At 43.0% G+C, this 18,630-nt stretch overlaps 1 protein-coding gene across 1 annotated transcript in view; it reads left to right on the top strand.

The window, feature by feature from the left end:
- The window catches only part of CASQ1 (calsequestrin 1), a 49,746-nt gene that overhangs the window by 6,005 nt on the left and 25,111 nt on the right, over positions 1-18,630 (top strand). The window contains exons 2-4 of the mRNA XM_040411445.1: positions 2,604-2,688; positions 14,420-14,520; positions 18,191-18,302. Coding sequence (XP_040267379.1) covers positions 2,604-2,688; positions 14,420-14,520; positions 18,191-18,302 — 298 coding nt within the window. The remainder of the gene's footprint in view (positions 1-2,603; positions 2,689-14,419; positions 14,521-18,190; positions 18,303-18,630) is intronic.

Here is an 18,630-nt window from a genome sequence, read left to right as displayed (position 1 = left end):
TGCCCTTGATAACCAGAGATATTGTGGTCAAGCCCTTGACTACTACGCACCACCAAGTCACTGATAATAACCCTTCATACAGCCTTAGATCACCAAAGATGTTTACTTTAACCCATACGCTGCACAAGACCACTAGCCATTTTAACTCCATAGACACCAGAGATTCTGCAATTACCCCCCATTGCTCTAGACCACCATGGAATCGAACATAAACCTCTTCATTGCTCTAAAAAAAAAAAAAAAAGATTCTGAAATAAATCTCCTGACTTGTATTGATCACCCGATTACTGATATCACTGACATAGGTCACCAGAGATACTGATATTAACCTCTTCATTGCATTAGACCACCATGAATTCTAACATTAACCTCTTCAATGCCATGACAACACCAGGATTCCTTGCTCGATGAGCCTCTTCTTTCTAGGAGATCACTTTGTCTTGGACTCCTCTCTGCCTCTGGAGAGCCACATGCTTTAACTCTCTGATCTTTATGGTCTCTGGTCTTCCCTGCGTTTATGTTAAGGGTCAAAACTCCTTTAACAAAAAACATGGATAAGAGGGCTTTTTGGTCTTGGGTCACACCACCACCCCATCCTGAGAAATATGTCACAAGGCTCATTCAGCCCTCACCATCATCTCCCTTGAAGGAGTACATGTGACCCATGGTTTGGTCCCATCTACATGGTTGGTGTAGACCTGTGAAGATTCTTAAGACTTAAGAAGCATAATGGAAGGGATCAACCTAACCTCCGCTTCTCAACCAGCCTCAAAGCTTGTCCTTCAAGTGGTCAATTTCACCTGTGTACAACCATGTCCCGCCTATTTAGGCATAATGTTACCTATTACACCAGGCTGGGGAGAGAAGTATAGAAGCTAATTGTCCAGATGGAGCCTACAACCACACATGTGGATATGGCACATAGCCTCTTCCCCCAGTAGATGGCATCACAACCTGCAGATCCATCATATTTGTCTGGCCAACTGCTGTTTACTGCAAAGATCACAGGATTTTTTTTTCAATCTTCTCGTTTTGAGCATCTGCTTGCCTTTACTAACAGCATCCAAACATAATAGATTCTTACGTGGGCGGCAAAACGAAAGTGTCATCGAAGACAGACGGGCGACAGAGTTCAGAAGGCTGCCTTGTAAAAATAATCTCTACCTGTGTTTAGAAGACTGTAGTGCCAACTGGCAAAGATATATCACCGCAATCCAGGGGAATTAGTCACTTTACTGATCTGCTGCAAGTATGGAGATACAAACCAAAATAAGTAATATATTGTACAGTATTATAGCAGTTATATTCTTGTACATAGGAGGCAGTATTATAGTAGTTATATTCTTGTACATAGGAGGCAGTATTATAGTAGTTATATTCTTGTACATAGGGGCAGTATTATAGTAGTTATATTCTTGTACATAGGAGGCAGTATTATAGTAGTTATATTCTTGTACATAGGAGCATTATTATAGTAGTTATATTCTTGTACATAGGAAGCAGTATTATAGTAGTTATATTCTTGTATATAGAAGGCAGTATTATAGTAGTTATATTCTTGTACATAGGAGCAGTATTATAGTAGTTATATTCTTGTACATAGGAGCAGTATTATAGTAGTTATATTCTTGTACATAGGAGCAGTATTATAGTAGTTATATTCTTGTATATAGGAGCAGTATTATAGTAGTTATATTCTTGTACATAGGGGCAGTATTATAGTAGTTATATTCTTGTACATAGGAGCAGTATTATAGTAGTTATATTCTTGTACATAGGAGGCAGTATTATAGTAGTTATATTCTTGTATATAGGAGCAGTATTATAGTAGTTATATTCTTGTACATAGGGGGACAGTATTATAGTAGTTATATTCTTGTACATAGGAGGTAGTATTATAGTAGTTATATTCTTGTACATAGGAGCAGTATTATAGTAGATATATTCTTATACATAGTAGCAGTATTATAGTAGTTATATTCTTGTACATAGCAGCAGTATTATAGTAGTTATATTCTTGTACATAGCAGCAGTATTATGGTAGCTATATTCTTGTACAAAGGAGGCAGTATTATAGTAGTTATATTCTTGGAGATAGGAGCAGTATTATAGTAGTTATATTCTTGGAGATAGGGGGGCATTATTATAGTAGTTATATTCTTGTACATAGGAGCAGTATTACAGTAGTTATATTCCTGTACATAGGAGCAGTATTATAGTAGTTATATTCTTGTACATAGGAGCAGTATTATAGTAGTTATATTCTTTTACATGGGAGCAGTATTATAGTAGTTATATTCTTGTACATAGGAGCAGTATTATAGTAGTTATATTCTTGTACAAAGGAGGCAGCATTATAGTAGTTATATTCTTGGAGATAGGGGGAAGTATTATAGTAGTTATATTCTTGGAGATAGGGGGGCATTATTATAGTAGTTTCTGTATATTCATGTAGTATAGTGTAGTGATAACACTGGTAGTGGGGCCCTCAACTGTCACTTTGTATAAATGCATGCATTGAATGATTTTTCTAGTTTTACAGTCCTAAAACATTCTCTTTCTTCTCTCTTTCCCTTTTTCTCCCATTTTGTCTTTTTCCCTAGTTAGCTGCCCAAGTCCTGGAAGATAAAGGAGTGGGATTTGGGTTGGTGGACTCTGAACACGATGCTGCTGTAGCCAAGAAATTAGGTGAGCGTTAAAAGAAAATCCAATTTTATTTTTGTCTTATGATTTTGTTTGTTACGGTGTGAAAGTTTTAATGTGAAATTTCGGTTAAGTCTTATTCTGCCCTCTAGTGGGCAGAAGTGCACAAACGATATATTAGTATTTTAGCATATAATTACCAGATGTCTGTTAGGTTGTTTTCTCAAATTTCTCGAATTAGTGGATTATACCCCTTTGGTGCTTATCAGAGCTGTTAATAAGACAGAATGTATGACTCTCTGCTTTGACAGAACGATTGATTAAAATGCCAGGATGCTGGGCACGCACGGTGAGACGGCACTAAAATCAATGTTGCTTCTAAAAAAAAAACCTGCTGATTCAGGAATACCAGTCACCGAAATCCCTGACCTAGAATGGCATTGCAGTAGAGAAGAAAGCAGGTGTGGCAGACATTTTGTCCCATAATATTCCTGAGGCTTCAATTTCACGTACACTTCACAACCATGGCAAATCCATTGTTTTTTAATGTCCATTGTGTCCCTGACATCCATACTTATCAAATTTTTTGAGTTGGCTCGAGAGACTAGGATTGGTAGTGCAGTCTGCAAATTTTTCCCAACAGAGACACACCCATTTTTGAACCACACGCCCCTTTCTCACATAGTCACACCCCCGCAGAGCACATATGAGCGCTGGGGCTGCAATATCCTGGCGATGTGCAGTTAATGTTCATGGGAGGCGGTTTTCTTAGGGAAAGCCAGTGCAAGAGATTTGTCTGCTCAGTTGGGGTCCAAGAGGTCTATGCTTTTTCCAGGAGCCTGATAGATGTTTTGGGAGAATTGGCAAGTATTCTCACATCGGAGGCAGACATTATAGTAGTTATACACACATACCAGAGCCAGACATTTTGTCACAATCATACAGTAAAGGCAGACATACTGTCCCCCCACATAAAATAGGGACAGCAGAGACAGACATTTTGTCCCCACCCCCCACACACACACACAATGGATCACACACCAGAGACAGACAATTTTTCGCACACACACCAGAGGCAGCCATTTTGCTCCTTACACACCAGAGGTGGACATTCTGTCCCTTACACACTAGAGGAGGACATTTTGTCCCTTACACACTAGAGGAGGACATTTTGTCCCTTACACACCAGAGGTGGACATTTTGTCCCTTACACACCAGAGGTGGACATTTTGTCCCTTACACACCAAAAGCAGACATTTTGTCCCTTACACACCAAAAGCAGACATTTTGTCCCTTACACACCAGAGGAGGACATTTTGTCACTTACACACCAGAGGTGGACATTTTGTCCCTTACACACCAGAAGTGGAAATTTTGTCCCTTACACACCAGAGGCAGACATTTTGTCCCTTACACACCAGAGATGGACATTTTGTCCCTTACACACCAGAGGTGGACATTTTGTCCCTTACACACCAGAGGTGGACATTTTGTCCCTTACACACCAGAGGCAGACATTTTATTCCGCACACAACAGAGGCAGACATTTTGTCCCTTACATACCAAAAACAGACATTTTGTCCCTTACACACCAGAGGCAGACATTTTGTCCTACACATACCAGAGGCGGACATTTAATCCCACACACACCAGAGGCAGACATTTTGTCCCACACACACCAGAGGTGGACATTCTGTCCCACACACACCAGAGGCAGACATTTTGTCCCACACACACCAGAGGTGGACATTTTGTCCCTTACACACCAGAGGCAGACATTTTATTCCGCAGACAACAGAGGCAGACATTTTGTCCCTTACACACCAAAAGCAGACATTTTGTCCCTTACACACCAAAAGCAGACATTTTGTCCCTTACACACCAGAGGAGGACATTTTGTCACTTACACACCAGAGGTGGATATTTTGTCCCTTACACACCAGAAGTGGACATTTTGTCCCTTACACACCAGAGGTGGACATTTTGTCCCTTACACACCAGAGGCAGACATTTTATTCCACACACAACAGAGGCAGACATTTTGTCCCTTACATACCAAAAACAAACATTTTGTCCCTCACACACCAGATGCAGATATTTTGTCCGTTACACACCAAAAGCAGACATTTTGTCCCTTACACACCAGAGGTGGACATTTTGTCCCACACACACCAGAGGCAGACATTTTGTCCCTTACACACCAGAGGCAGACATTTTATTCCGTACACACCAGAGGCAGACATTTTGTCCCGCACACACCAGAGGCAGACATTTTATTCCGTACACACCAGAGGCAGACATTTTGTCCCTTACACACCAGAGGCAGACATTTTATTCCATACAAACCAGAGGCAGACATTTTGTCTTTTACACAACAGAGGCAGACATTTTATTCCGCACACACAAGAGGCAGACATTTTGTCCCGCACACACCAGAGCCAGACATTTTGTCACAATCATACAGTAAATGCAGAAATACTGTCCTTTCACACAAAATAGGGACAGCAGAGACAGACATTTTATCCCCCCCCCCCCCCACACACACACACAATGAAGCCAACATGTTGCCTCTTCGGTCTTGTACAGTCAGGTATTTTATAAGATATTTTAGTGGAATTAGAAATGTTCACATAAAATATTACAATGAACACAAAAGTGCAATGTACCCGGATCAGATGCCAACCGTAGTGACTGGTTGCTACGATCAATGGACACTTCCATTTTGATGTTTCCCCAGTTCTATTAAATTAACCACATCAACAGCAGCGCTCAACATACAGTTTTAGCCCACAAAATGGCTGCCTCCCTCTGAGAGAGCGACATTATGTACACTTTCATCTTTCGTATTTATGCCATATAAGAACATTTTTTCCCCCTTTGTAAACAATCCTACAGAAGAAGCAGGTTATAGACATTAAAGAGTAAGTCCAATTAAATTTAAAAGTGAAGCGCCTGGTTGCCATAGAGACCCCTATTCTGATTATATGGGGGGGGGCTCGGAGCAGAGACGCTTCCAGAAGAACTCAATGTTTTGACGAAATGAAGCACAAACAGACCCGACTGCGTTAACCTCGCTGATCAAACATTTCTTCATTAGCGGTAGATTGGTGTAATGCTCTGCGAGGAGGGCCTGGCACGGACATGAAAAGCCTCAAAATTGGAAGTGGCTGAGTACTTTTCGAGCGGACCTGATTAGGTCTCTTAAAGCATCTTGATTCCAGTGGGTCCTCATGTAGAGGTTAGGAGCCTACCTCAAGTATCAAGTATCATCGATGAGGGACTTTCTGTATGGTCCTTGTGCCCAACAAGTGGTCACAGCCAGAACGCAGACCTGTTCTCCATGTATCTGGGAGGGAATGGCGGAAGCCTTGACCAACTGAAGGCCAAGGAATCTCCTCTCCACCGCCCAACCTAATGCCTACATGCCAACAGTCCCAAATGCGCATCTCTCTCCATTCAATTGTACTGGAGGTTAGAAAATAGTCAAGTAACTGTGCTCAGCTACACAGAAGTGAAAAGAGAGACCTGTGAAGGCATAGTCCAGTCACATGAGGTGAGGCCCTGTCATCAAGATAAGGGCAGAACAGTGAGTGCAGCTCTGGAGTATAATACAGGATGTAACTTTTGCTGGTTTTGGGAAACCACATTGCATGACGGTGGCTTCAGTTTGTATAATGCCGTGGTACACGTGACCTGTTGCAATGTATCAGCTGCCCTGGTGAACACTAGATTGACACGCCTCAGAATGGACTCTTTGTATATAGAATTTGCCGTCTCTGCTTCTCTGCTCAACAAAGGACCATTTCAAGTTCAGGAATTGGGGGGAGGGCTCCATCACTAGGCATCGTCATGGAAACCGCATCTATAGTGATGCACAACCTGGCTCCACAAACACACACAATACACACTGTATCCTAATGGTGACAACCCTGCCACCAGCTCCGACTACATTCAGTGCCAGAAGATGCACTGAAGATGACGCCTAATCTGCCCCTTCTCCCCTGCAACACCTTGAAGGATATAGAAGGAAAGCAGATATCATGTCCATCTGTGAACAAGAGATCCATTTGACCCTATAAATAATAACAATACGAAGCTCTCCAGAGAATTGTCCCCTTTAGATTAGGTTCACATTGAATGTTTTTGGAGGACGTTTCGAGCCAGAATTGGATCCGGCAGGAATTAGAAGTAGAAGTCCTTTCTTTATAGTTCCGACTTCTTTTTTGGCCTTAGCTAGAGGAAAATCTACCTCAAAACCTCCTCCAAAAAACGGTGTGAACTTACCTTTATAGCCTCAAATGGAGATAGATAAAAAGACACATTCAATTAAACCGGGCGATGGACGACAGATCTTTCTAGGAAGTTCTTTCAAAGAAAGATCTTTCCTCTGACTACTAGGAGAAAGTATTAAACACAGCTGGCTTTTCTTTCAAACAATAATGCTCTTTCATCTGTCAGTTAAAACGATTGTTCATCATTAAATGTCAACCAACGAATGTTCGTTTTGGTTAAAATTGTCCGTTTTGATCAACTTTAGACTGAAAAATGTGTATGGCCACCTTAAAGGGGTTATCCAAGAGTCAGACAGATCATACTGTCCAGATAATGGCAGATGAGAACCTGCAGCTCCTACACTTGCCACCTCTTATCCTCTCGCTCCTGGAGATACTGGCTTATGGGGCCACCAGTCGGGTCGCCCATGCAGATGGATTTTGAGCCACTACCATACCTCCAGGTGTCCCTCCATTAGAACAGTCCATAGTTTGGAACCAAGTCCCTCTACTTCTGATAATTAGTGCTTACCCAAGAGTCAGACATAATTCCCAGAATGGCCAACCCAAGGTGGAGATCATACTTACCTAGTCCCCACTGCTTGCCTTGCGTCACATGACAAGTTGTCGTGACCAGTTGCGGGAACCAGGTCAACCTTTCATCCTGAATTTGGCTGTAGCTGTCATGTCCCCCCCCCCCCCCCCCCCAAAATGTTGATCTCAGGACAGTAGGGAGAAGAAGAGCCGGCCCAGGAGCATTAGACACCAACCCAGCAGTGGGCACTGGTAAGTATGATCTCCACCTTGGGTTGGCCATTCTGGGAGATCTGTCTGTCTCTTGGATAACCCCTAATTATCAGGAGTAGAGGGACTTGGCTGAAAACCATGGACTGTTCTAATGAAGGCACACCTGGAGGTATGGTGATGGCTTAAAATCCATCTGTATGGATGACCCGAGCTGCAGGTTCTCATCCACCATTATCTGGACAGTTTATCAGGAATATTTCGAGCTCTTTAATTTATACCTCTATTAATGCACAGGGAATCTTATGTGCGGACATTCACTGCTTTGCGGATCTCTTGGGCATCTCTGATATAATATGGTTGGTGGTGTTGTTGCATGTGAGAGTGATGGGTATGATGTGCGGGTTCTGCTGGCACAGGTTGGGCATTGTTGACTTGCTGCGGAAAAAGTACAGATAGATGTTGGGCACTTCTTATATAGGACACTACTGACATATTCTGGGCATCATGGACTACAGGTGCTGAGATTTTGGGCGATGCCTATCTAAAACACTGTTGGCCTATGTTGGGTACTGTTGATACACATTGATGGGCACTGGCGGTGTGTTAGGCACCATTTATGTACGGCATTGTTTGCAGATGTTGAGAACTGTAAGTATACATTCATGGGCACTGGTGGTATGGCGGCCATTATTGATGTAGCGCACTGCTAGCACATATTGGGTATGGATGATACACAATGATGGGCACTGGCGGTATGTTGGGTACTAATGATATACATTGATGGGCACTGGCAGTGTGCTAGGAAACTATTGCTCAGGCCCCCACCCACAGGGGAAGGTGCCCTAAATATCCCATTGGCCGATGAAGATTACCGTGTGCACGCTGGCCCTTTAAAAGCCGGAGTAGGGGGTACAGAAAGAAAAGGCTAAGACAGCCACAGCCTGCGACGAGGAAAATAACGACAGCTGCAGGAAAGCCGAGACTCGGTAACAATATACACTGATGGGTCCTGGCAGAATGTTGGGTACTATTCCTACACATTGATGGCCATTGACGGTATGTTGGGTACTGTTAATACACATTGATGGGTACTGCCGGTATGTTGGATATTGTTCACACACATTGATGGGTACTGGTGGCATGTTGGGTACTGTTCATACACACGGATGGCCACTGGTTTTGGGTACTGTTGATACACATTGATGCATACTGGCAGTATGTTGAGTACTGATCATACACATTGATGGCCACTGGTGGTATGTTGGGTATTGTTCATACACATTGATGGATACTGCCGGTATGTTGGGTATTGTTCATACACATTGATGGGCACTAGTGGCATTTTGTGCATTGTTCATATACACTGATGGTATGTTGGGTACTGTTGATACACATTGATGGGTACTGGTGGTATGTTGAGTACTGCTGACTCACATTGGTGGGCACTGGTGGCATGTTGGGTATTGTTCATATACACTGATGGTATGTTGGATACTGTTGATACACATTGATGCATACTAGCAGTGTGTTGGGTACTGTTGATACACATTGATGGGTACTGGTGGAATGTTGGGTACTGCTGACTCACATTGGTAGGCACTGGTATGGTCATTATTGATGTATCACACTGCTGGCATACTTCAGGTACTGTTGACGTACTGTACCAGGGACTTAGCGGCACGTGCCCCTGCTGCCCCCTTGTTCAGCTGTGACACTCAGCTCCTGAATTACAGCTGATTAGCATAATTACGAGGCAGCGGCGTTCACACTACATCATGCGGACGCTCGCCGGAGTCATCAGCACAAGTGCGCTCTTGGGAGCCGCTGTCATGCATGGATCCCCACACACGTGATTTGTCACCATCTGCCGCAGAGCCGGACATCACTGTGAACACCGGCCTCATGACAGGGCCCCAACATGAAATATGTCGTAAGTAGCAGATGACATCCTCGTAGTTGTCAGAGCAGCCGCCCGGCAAAGACGGATCCAGTTCTAATCAGAAAATTACTGCATTATATATTGATGATGCTCCCTTAATGGAATACTCTGTGATATGTCTAGTGCAGGGCCTGAGGGGGCGGAGAATGAGGAGGGATACAAGAGGGATGTCCTGTGTCATGCTCCGCCCCCTGCACTAGATGTAGAAAACTGTATAAAAGATAAACTTAAGGCAGGGACAAGGAAAAGAAAAAAGGAGAGGGGATTAGTTGCAGGCCCCTTGGAAAGAAAGGGTCTGGGATATCCTGGCAGGGCCACATACTTAAACAAAGCAATACTATCCCTCTAATTGATAGTCATTGGTTAGTCATATGTAATATTCAATTATTGACTGTATAATAAACAACACTTATACCTCTTGGGTAGAGTGGTCCAGTTATAATTGTGTCCTATGAACGTTGAATAAAACATAGGCATAAAAACATTATTAAAAGGCACTCACTTCACCCAGGGGGGGGGATAAAGCTCAAGACACCCACTCTGCTTCCTGTAGAACATCCGGAAATGACGGCAGTAACACTTGGTACTTCTGGTCAAAGTATCCTTTATTAAGCACAGGTTATGGGTGGGGTGCAGGCTCAACGCGTTTCGGGGTCTTGCAGGATCCCCTTCATCAGGAGCATGAGTACATTGGTGTGGCAAGGTCTCATATTTAAACATGAAAAGGGCGCCAAACACAAAGAAGCTGAGTCCCTTACGGTCAGCGCTCCAGCGTGGAACGCTAGAGGACCGGCAAGGAACCAGAAGGCACAACATCACCTCCGGTCCGCGATCCAGCATCGAGCAAGTCTCGCGGCACAGCAGAAGCAACGTCACCTCCGGTATGCGCATACCAGAGGTGACGTCGCTTCCGTTCATTTAAAGGGAGCCTATGAATAGAACCAGTTTATTCTAGATAGGGGCAGCTGAAATAGTGAGGACCGTGGGCCCCCACTAATTGCCCTTCAGTGCTCCCCCGTGCCCTTAGACACAGGACTTCACGATGCCAAGCTCCGCCCACCCACCATAGCCAATGGGCACACAAGTTTACGACTAAATCTTGCAGCCATTGGCTGTGGCAGGTAGGCGTGGCTTGGCAGTGTGGTCCCACCCCTTAGGGGCCTATGGTAATGTATCAGGTGACCTTGAGAGTGGTTAATAGGGGCTCTTTAACCCTTGATTTACAGTTTAGGGGGCAAATTACAGGGCACAAGTTCACATCCTAAATTTAGCTTTAACTTGGCGGTGGAAAAAGAAGCCCCACTAAGTTCAGGGGATGTTAAAAGGCAGAGCATTGCTGCAAAGCATTGTGTGCTTGACGGTATGACCACGAACAAGACATTTTTGAGTGGGGAGATGCACAGCTCCGCAATTACAAGACGGTAAACATGTCTTATAAAATCAGGAAGCCCAGTGAGGTAATAGCCCATCAGCCATGTACATAGAGAAGATGGGGGGTGATAGTAAAATCCAAGATGGCACCTCCTCCTAGTGCCCCCAAGACTGGACTTTGCTCGCTACCTCCTATCTCCAAATGCCTGTTCCCAACTCTCATGGTGCAAACCTGGCCCCCTCTTTGTACTATGAAACATATAATAAAACAACCAAAGGCTTGGGGATGTGTAACCTTAAATAGGTTGTCTAGCCAATAAAATTTTTTGAAAAACTGCTTAGCATTGCATACAATAGTAAAGAAATTAATACTCACTTTACCGATCCCCCATTCCCCTTGTTTAAATGCTTCCCAAACTTTTAGTGGTGATTTACCCCAACATGTGACTGCTGAAGCCAATCATCAAGTGACATCACTGGCTGCAGTAGACACCACTGAGGTCACTGCTGCCTAATGCCATCATAGCTGGAGGCCAGGATGTAGCGGCCACTAGAACTTGGAATGGGAATGGCAGTTGAGTATTACATTTTTTTTTTATTAACTTTATACCTTTCTAATCTATTTTTTTAAAAATGGCTTTACAATTGGACTGGAGGACCCGTCCTGTCCAGCATCACACATACTCAATGATTTAAATGGGCACTGTGTAATGCTAAGTTTCCCCTGTGGGGGAGCTGCAGGGAAAGCAAACACTTTCTCCACAGATCACTATTACTGGGGACACTTCGAGATGGACTTCTAATCAATTGTCCAAGGTGGAAGTGGTCACCCAGTGTGTCAGAGCTGTCACCTCTCCTGTGCCGCCCTGGGAGCCTCCTGCAGAAGATTACTCACACCTTTGGTTGGCTTTCATCCCGTACTGATTCCTACATTCCTGCCGGCAGCTTGCGGAGAGTTTTTATTTATCCAAATATAAGTCACCCATCTGATCAAATATTTTACTCCATAGCGAATCTCAGCAGAGCCGCAGGCAGATGTCCCAAGCACACAGCCCAGCTGGCTTCAGTAGCTCACGGGGCTAACAATTTGTGCTTAGAAAGAAGCTAATAAACGCTGATTCACACAACCGTGATCGGCCTAGGAAACGGCGGCTCATGTGAGTACAGTAGATTGGACCCACAATCAGATATTAACTGACTGCACCATAAAACACTATGATGCCGTCAGTTCGGGTCAAGAGAGCCGTAGTCCGCCCAGAAGATGTGGCTGACACACAGACTGATCACAGGCCCTAAGCCTGATATAAGGCACTTGATTAGCACTAGCTTTATAGTGGTTGGAGCCCTATTCTTTCTAATACACAGTTCTAAATCCTCTGCTTCCCTTCACTGAGTCATAGAATGAAATTATACAATTTTGGGTGCCTGGAGCCACCACTAGAGGGAGTTGAGGAGCTTACTGAAGGCAGGTTTAGTATTGGCTTTAATTGGAACTTTGAGCTCCACCTAGAGGTGGCTGGGGGCATCTAGAATTTTGTCATATCATCACCTGCGTAAAGTGAACAGGAGGTTTGGAGCCATATTAGAAAACTAGAGCTCTGATCCCTAGAAAAGATATGTTATGAAACTAAAGGGGTTTCTGAGTGTTTCATACTGATGACTTATTCTCAAGAGAGGTCATCAGTACTTGATCGGTGAGGGTCCAACTCCTGACACCCTTGCCGATTAGCTGCTTGAGGAGGCCAGTGTTGTCCATGGGACAGCCGCTGTGCTTCGTATCTCAGCTCAGCTTTGTTTTCTTAAATAGGACTGAGCTGCGCCTTGACCAATGAACATGATATTACTGGCCTAGGGTAAAATACCAGGAGGCTGCGGTGCTCACCACAGAGCAGGAGTTAGACCCCCATCGATCATCGTGAGGATAGGTCACCAGAATAAAAAAAATCACTTCCACTTAAATGGATGACAACAATACATAGACAACTTTTAAGATTTCCCATAAAAAATTGCTCTGGGTATAGCCCCATTACTTCTACATACAAGTCTATGTCAACATTCATATGACAGGTTAAATCATGTGGTAATTTTATAGAGCAGGTTGTTACGGACGCGACAATACCAAATATGATTGTTTCAGTTTTACATAATAAAGCTTTTATTTTTTTTACGATGTTCACCTGAAGGGTTGTTACGGACGCGGCGATACCTAATATGTAAACTTTTTTTATTTACTTAAGTTTTACACAATAACATCATTTTTTAAACCAAAAAAATGATGTTTTAGTGTCTCCATATTCTGAGAGCCATAGTTTTTTTATTTTATGGGCGATTGTCTTAGGTAGTTGCTCATTTTTTTGCGGGATGAGGTGAAGGTTAGATTGATACTATTTTGGGGATATACGCTTTTTTGATCGCTTGGTGCACTTTTAGCGATGTAAGGTGAGAAAAAATGGTTTATTTAGCACAGTTTTTATTTAATTTTTTGGACGGTGTTCACCTAAAGGGTTAGGTCATGTGATATTTTTATAGAGCCGGTTTTACTTGAAATTTTTTGGGGGAAAACTTATTTTTTTACTTTTTTTTCCACTTTATATTTTGTCCCACTCTGGGACTTCAACTTTTGGGGGTCTGATCCCCTTTACAATGCATGAACATACTTCTGTATTGTCATGCATTGGCCATAAGTGTATTATATGGGGCTGGATCTCACAGGCTGCCTTCCCTGCCATCGGGTCCCCGTCACAGCAGCGCGGGGACCCGATGGCTACCCCGCACATGTCTGAAGCCCGCATGTGCCGCGGTCCGCGCTGACCGTGGCCGTGCAGGGGTTAATGCGCCGGCATGCAGCAGGGGTCCAGCTATCAGTGACTGCCGGACCCCTGCTGCTTATCGGGCGGGTGCAGCTCCTGCACCTGCCGGATCACCATGCAGTACATGTACGTCACTGGTCCTTAAGTCACGGACAGATTTGACGTACATGTACGTCATGGGTACTTAAGGGGTTAAGGATGGCCCATGCGATTTTCTCAAATTTGGCTACCTTTCAGCAAAGGTCAGCAGGTAAGGCCTCAAAGGGACCAACGGGAAAATGACACCCCGGACAAAATCCACATATACACACAGGAAGTATACCAAGCTCTAATGTCTGAAAGCTGATCGAATGTTTGGGAAAAAGTCTGTAAACTGTTAAAAAAAAAATAAAAAGAATAGTGATAATCCTGCAAAAACGGAGGGGGGGATCCAAGCTTAAAGAAGTGTGACATGAATTTACAGGATATCTGAAAGGACGGCAATATTTAAAACCGATATAGAACCTGATAACAAAAAACAATAAAAAAGTAAAATAAAGATAATGTAATTTGTTCATTAAAATAAATCTATTCATGAGATTTACAGTTTTTGTCCTTGCAGATGAATTAGTGTATTTTTATATTTTTTTGTCATTCAGGACTGGATGAAGAAGACAGCGTCTACGTGTTTAAGGATGATGAGGTTATCGAGTATGATGGAGAGTTTTCAGCAGACACTCTGGTGGAGTTCCTTCTTGATGTAAGTGGATCTGAATATATTTTAGGACGATATGTGCATCATGTAGAGTCCTGGATGACACAACGCCTCGTGCCCATGACCACATTATGGGTCCACACAAGTTACCAGTTGAGTGGAGTCATGATGCAGCACTAATAGAGGTCTGTAGGTCCATATTGTATCACCATTGACCACTAATCTGATATACAGACACAAAGCAATGTTACCCTAAATGCACATTGCCAACATGTGGTCTCCAGCAGGTTGGATCTATACATAACAGATATGATCATAATCAGAATGAACAGTCCTTATGTGACATGCACATTTGATGTAAAATGGTCTATAGATCCTCTAGAGATGCTGCAGTACACTGTGGGAGAACACAGCAGTAAGTCTTTAATTCTCCCACAGTGCCTCCACAGGAAAAATAAAGTATTACACTTTCAACTCCGGTTAACACATGAAATTCTAAAAGGGATGTCCTGACTATTACCTCATAAGTCCCCTCTAAGTAGCAAAGTGAAGCTGACCAGACGAACTAAATAAGATAGGAAGTAGAAGAAAAAAGGAAGCAGGACAGCAATCAGAAGACTAGCAATAAAGGGGGAAGGGGGGTAAATAGTAAAGAAGTGATAAAAGAAGTCTCAGGAGGAAAATGGGGAGAATGGAAGCTGAAGAATGAAAAGAGAAATAGTCTACGATGAAATGCAAGAAGGAGAACAGAAGTGTAAGAGATGACAACAAGTACAAAAAGATTTAGAAAACAAGAGACATCAATGAGAGTAGACAAGAGGGAAGTGAAAGAGAGATGGCAGCTAGGAAGTAAGAAAGCATATACATATTAACAAGTGTTGCCCAAAGAGAAAGTGGAAGAGATGTGAGTAAGGAAGTAGGGGAAGCATGTAAGGTGACATGAGAGGACCAGAGGAAAAGTGGAAGAGGAGATGGCTAGAGATGGATGTTAGGAAGTAGAAAAGCAAAAGGATGAAGTAAAGTAACCAGATGGGACCAGGAGGAAAGTGAGAGAGAAGAGAGCGGGAAGTAAATAAAGAACAAGCAAAGCAGAGGAGACAATATGAGTAAACAAGTGGAAAGTAAAAGAAAGAAGATAAAGTGAGAGATGGAAGTTAGGAAGTAGGAGGACAGAAGATAATGAAAGGGGTCTAAACACAAAGTGGAAGAAATAATGTGAAATAAAGTAAAGAGATGGAAGATAAAGAAATGGACATTAGGAAGCAAGGTTGTGGAAGGAAGATGTAAGGTAACAAGGGGAACCAAAGGGAAAGTGAAAGAAAAGAGATCAAGGGAGAGATGAAAGGAAGAGAGAAGTAAGGAAACAGAAGGTGGACAGAAGACAACGGAAGTGGACAAGAGGGAAAGGGCAGGAGAAAAGATAAGACGTGAATTGAAATAGAAAGCAAACATGGGTTAGCAAGAGAAGATCAGAGGTAAAGAAGTGGAAAAACAATGGTATGTAAAGGGGTAAAACAAGAGAACATGGGACAAGAAAGAAAAAGGGCAGCAAGGAAATGAGAATAAAGGCAGGTGGTAGAATATGAAAATGACAGCAAGCAGTAGGAAGGGTTGGAAAGAGTGAAGTAAAGAGAGAGAATGAAAAAAGGAGGCAGCGAGAGATGAGGACATGATGACAACAGATAAATGATCTGGTGGAGAAGAGAATGGGTGGTAAAGAGAGAAAGAAGAAAAAAAGATGGAACAGAGGAAGAGAAGATATCAGGAGAGAAAGACAAAATAGGGCAAGATGGTGGGAAGACAAGAAGAAAAAACAAGGAGTCACAAAAGATAAAAAAGAAGAATAGGAGATAGTTGGGTCTTAGAGCGGGAAAAGACAGAAGGCACACAGGGAAATTTAGCTCCAAAGACAAGACAAAATAAGAAGAGAAGGTTGTCAGATCAGAGAGAGGAAAAACAGGAGTAAAGTGAAGAAAGGAAAAATCACACAAAGAAAGATGTTATAGATGACAGTAGACAACAAGACACAAATTCCCTGGAGAGGAAGATAAATGCTAACGAGCGTTCATAGGAACGCTCATTAGAGATCATCTGGCAGTGTAACGGTGGGGTAATAGATCATGCTGTGTAAACATGACCTGCTGCTGGCAAACAACGAGTCTGTATGAGGACAAGCTATGGCATTAGCGATCACTCCTCCCCATACTGTGGAGGAGATCACTGCATGTAAATGCTGTGGTCTCCTTCACTGACGAGCAGGCGGTTGCTGGGAAGGAACGCTTCCTTCCTGACAATCGTCTGCTGTATCGTCCCATCAAAAGAGACCTTAACAAAGAGGATACAGATATGATATCAATGACAGTGAGAGGAACAGAGCAGAAATGAACCCTGCAATTGAGAAGAAAGCTGACAAGGAGAGTCAGGAGGTGAAGAGACCAATGACTTCGATGAAGAATAGAGCAATGTAATGAGGATGATTAGACAAGAGCAACAGGAGGCCAAGAAGTAGAAATGTCACATTAGCAGGAGAGGTAAAATGCAGACAATCCAAGCCTAGCATTCAAGAGACAGATGACGGGGGGAGGCATAAGCCACAGTGGGTGAAGGAGACCCGAGCAGAAGATGGAAGAGGCTTCATCCACAGTTACATAACTTTGGGTCCTACATGTCAAGCTAAATCACTGACACCATGGCAGCTCTAATATCTCTTCTTCGTAATTGAGACACCTCTTGCCTCTAGTTATGGACGGCATTATTTAAAGAGGAGATGCTTTGCTTGGCACAGGCAGTAAATCCAGTGTTTACTGAATTAAATCCCGGCTGACCCCAATTACAGCTCCAGAATATAACCAAATCTGAGAGATTGCACAGCAATTGAAATCCCTTCCCCGAGAAAGAGACATGATTAAAATAAAACGATGCGACCCTGAGAGGTTACTTAAGGCTGCATGCTAACAATTAACCTTTTGTTTTGAAGGTCCACTAGGCCACACATTCACTGTTCGTCACAAGTCGATGTGCAGGAGGAAAAATAAATTGTGATTTCCACATTCTAGATTTGGTTGCATAAAGTATCGAAAGAAGTTCTAAAAGTGGAATCAATCCCATTTCTCTCAATTTATAGAACCTGTGAGGAACTCTATGCTATAGAGAAAACATGCAAAAAGCATGGTGGCTCAAGGACAACATCTTCATCGGCTTTGTATGTTCTCCCCATGTCTGCGTGGGTTTTCTCCAGTTACTCCAATTTCCTTCCACTGAATACTGCGAGAAACACTGCAAACCATAAATGATGACAATGCCTAGATAGCACTGCAGAATATAAAGAAACCTCAATATTCCACATACCTGAGGTTTAATATAATCTTAAAATCAATTAATTAATAAAAAAAATATACTAAAAACATTTTTTTCACAATCAAAATGGTAAAACAGTGGTGCTTAGGCTGGGAGGCAGCGTGCTGTAAAATAAACCTTCCTCCCACTGGACTGCCTGCAATACAGACCATCCATTTTGACTACATCCAAAGGCCCACTTCTTCTAGTCCTCAAGCTGAGTGTGGGTAAAATCAAGAAGGCTAATAGATCAAGATCTTCGACAAGTCCAGTCAAAGAGATGATTGCTACAGATGATTCAGTTCATCCAAAATTGTGTTGCCCACTGGTGGGTGATGTCAGGAGAAGTCCTAACTAATGTGGACATTGCCTTTTGCAGGTTCTGGAGGACCCAGTGGAATTCATCGATGGAAGTCACGAACTTGCCGCTTTTGAGAATATTGACGATGAACCAAAGCTGATTGGATACTTCAAAAATGAGGAGTCAGAGCGTAAGTAGGGTTCCGTTGGTCCTCTACATGTGTGACAACCACTAACAATGACAGCCATCAGTGGTCATCACTTACCTTTTGACAAATCCCGCATGGCTATAAATCTGTCTTGTTAGGCCCTGATACATGAACATTAAGCAGGTTTCTGGGAGAAGGGACAATGTATTCAATTGCTTGAATAAGGATTGTCAGTCCTCCACATCTTTTAAGCCACCATATCTCGAGGTCCTACACTATATCGCATTTTCCTCCTCATCTTGTGTCTTTTTACTACAACCACTCCCTATGTAATGGGGTAGAAATTGATGCGTTCGAAATGCTGACAAAG

This window comes from Bufo bufo, chromosome 11 (genome assembly GCF_905171765.1).
Source record: "Bufo bufo chromosome 11, aBufBuf1.1, whole genome shotgun sequence".
Taxonomy (NCBI): Eukaryota; Metazoa; Chordata; class Amphibia; order Anura; family Bufonidae; genus Bufo; species Bufo bufo.
This window is presented reverse-complemented; position numbering and strand designations above follow the sequence as displayed.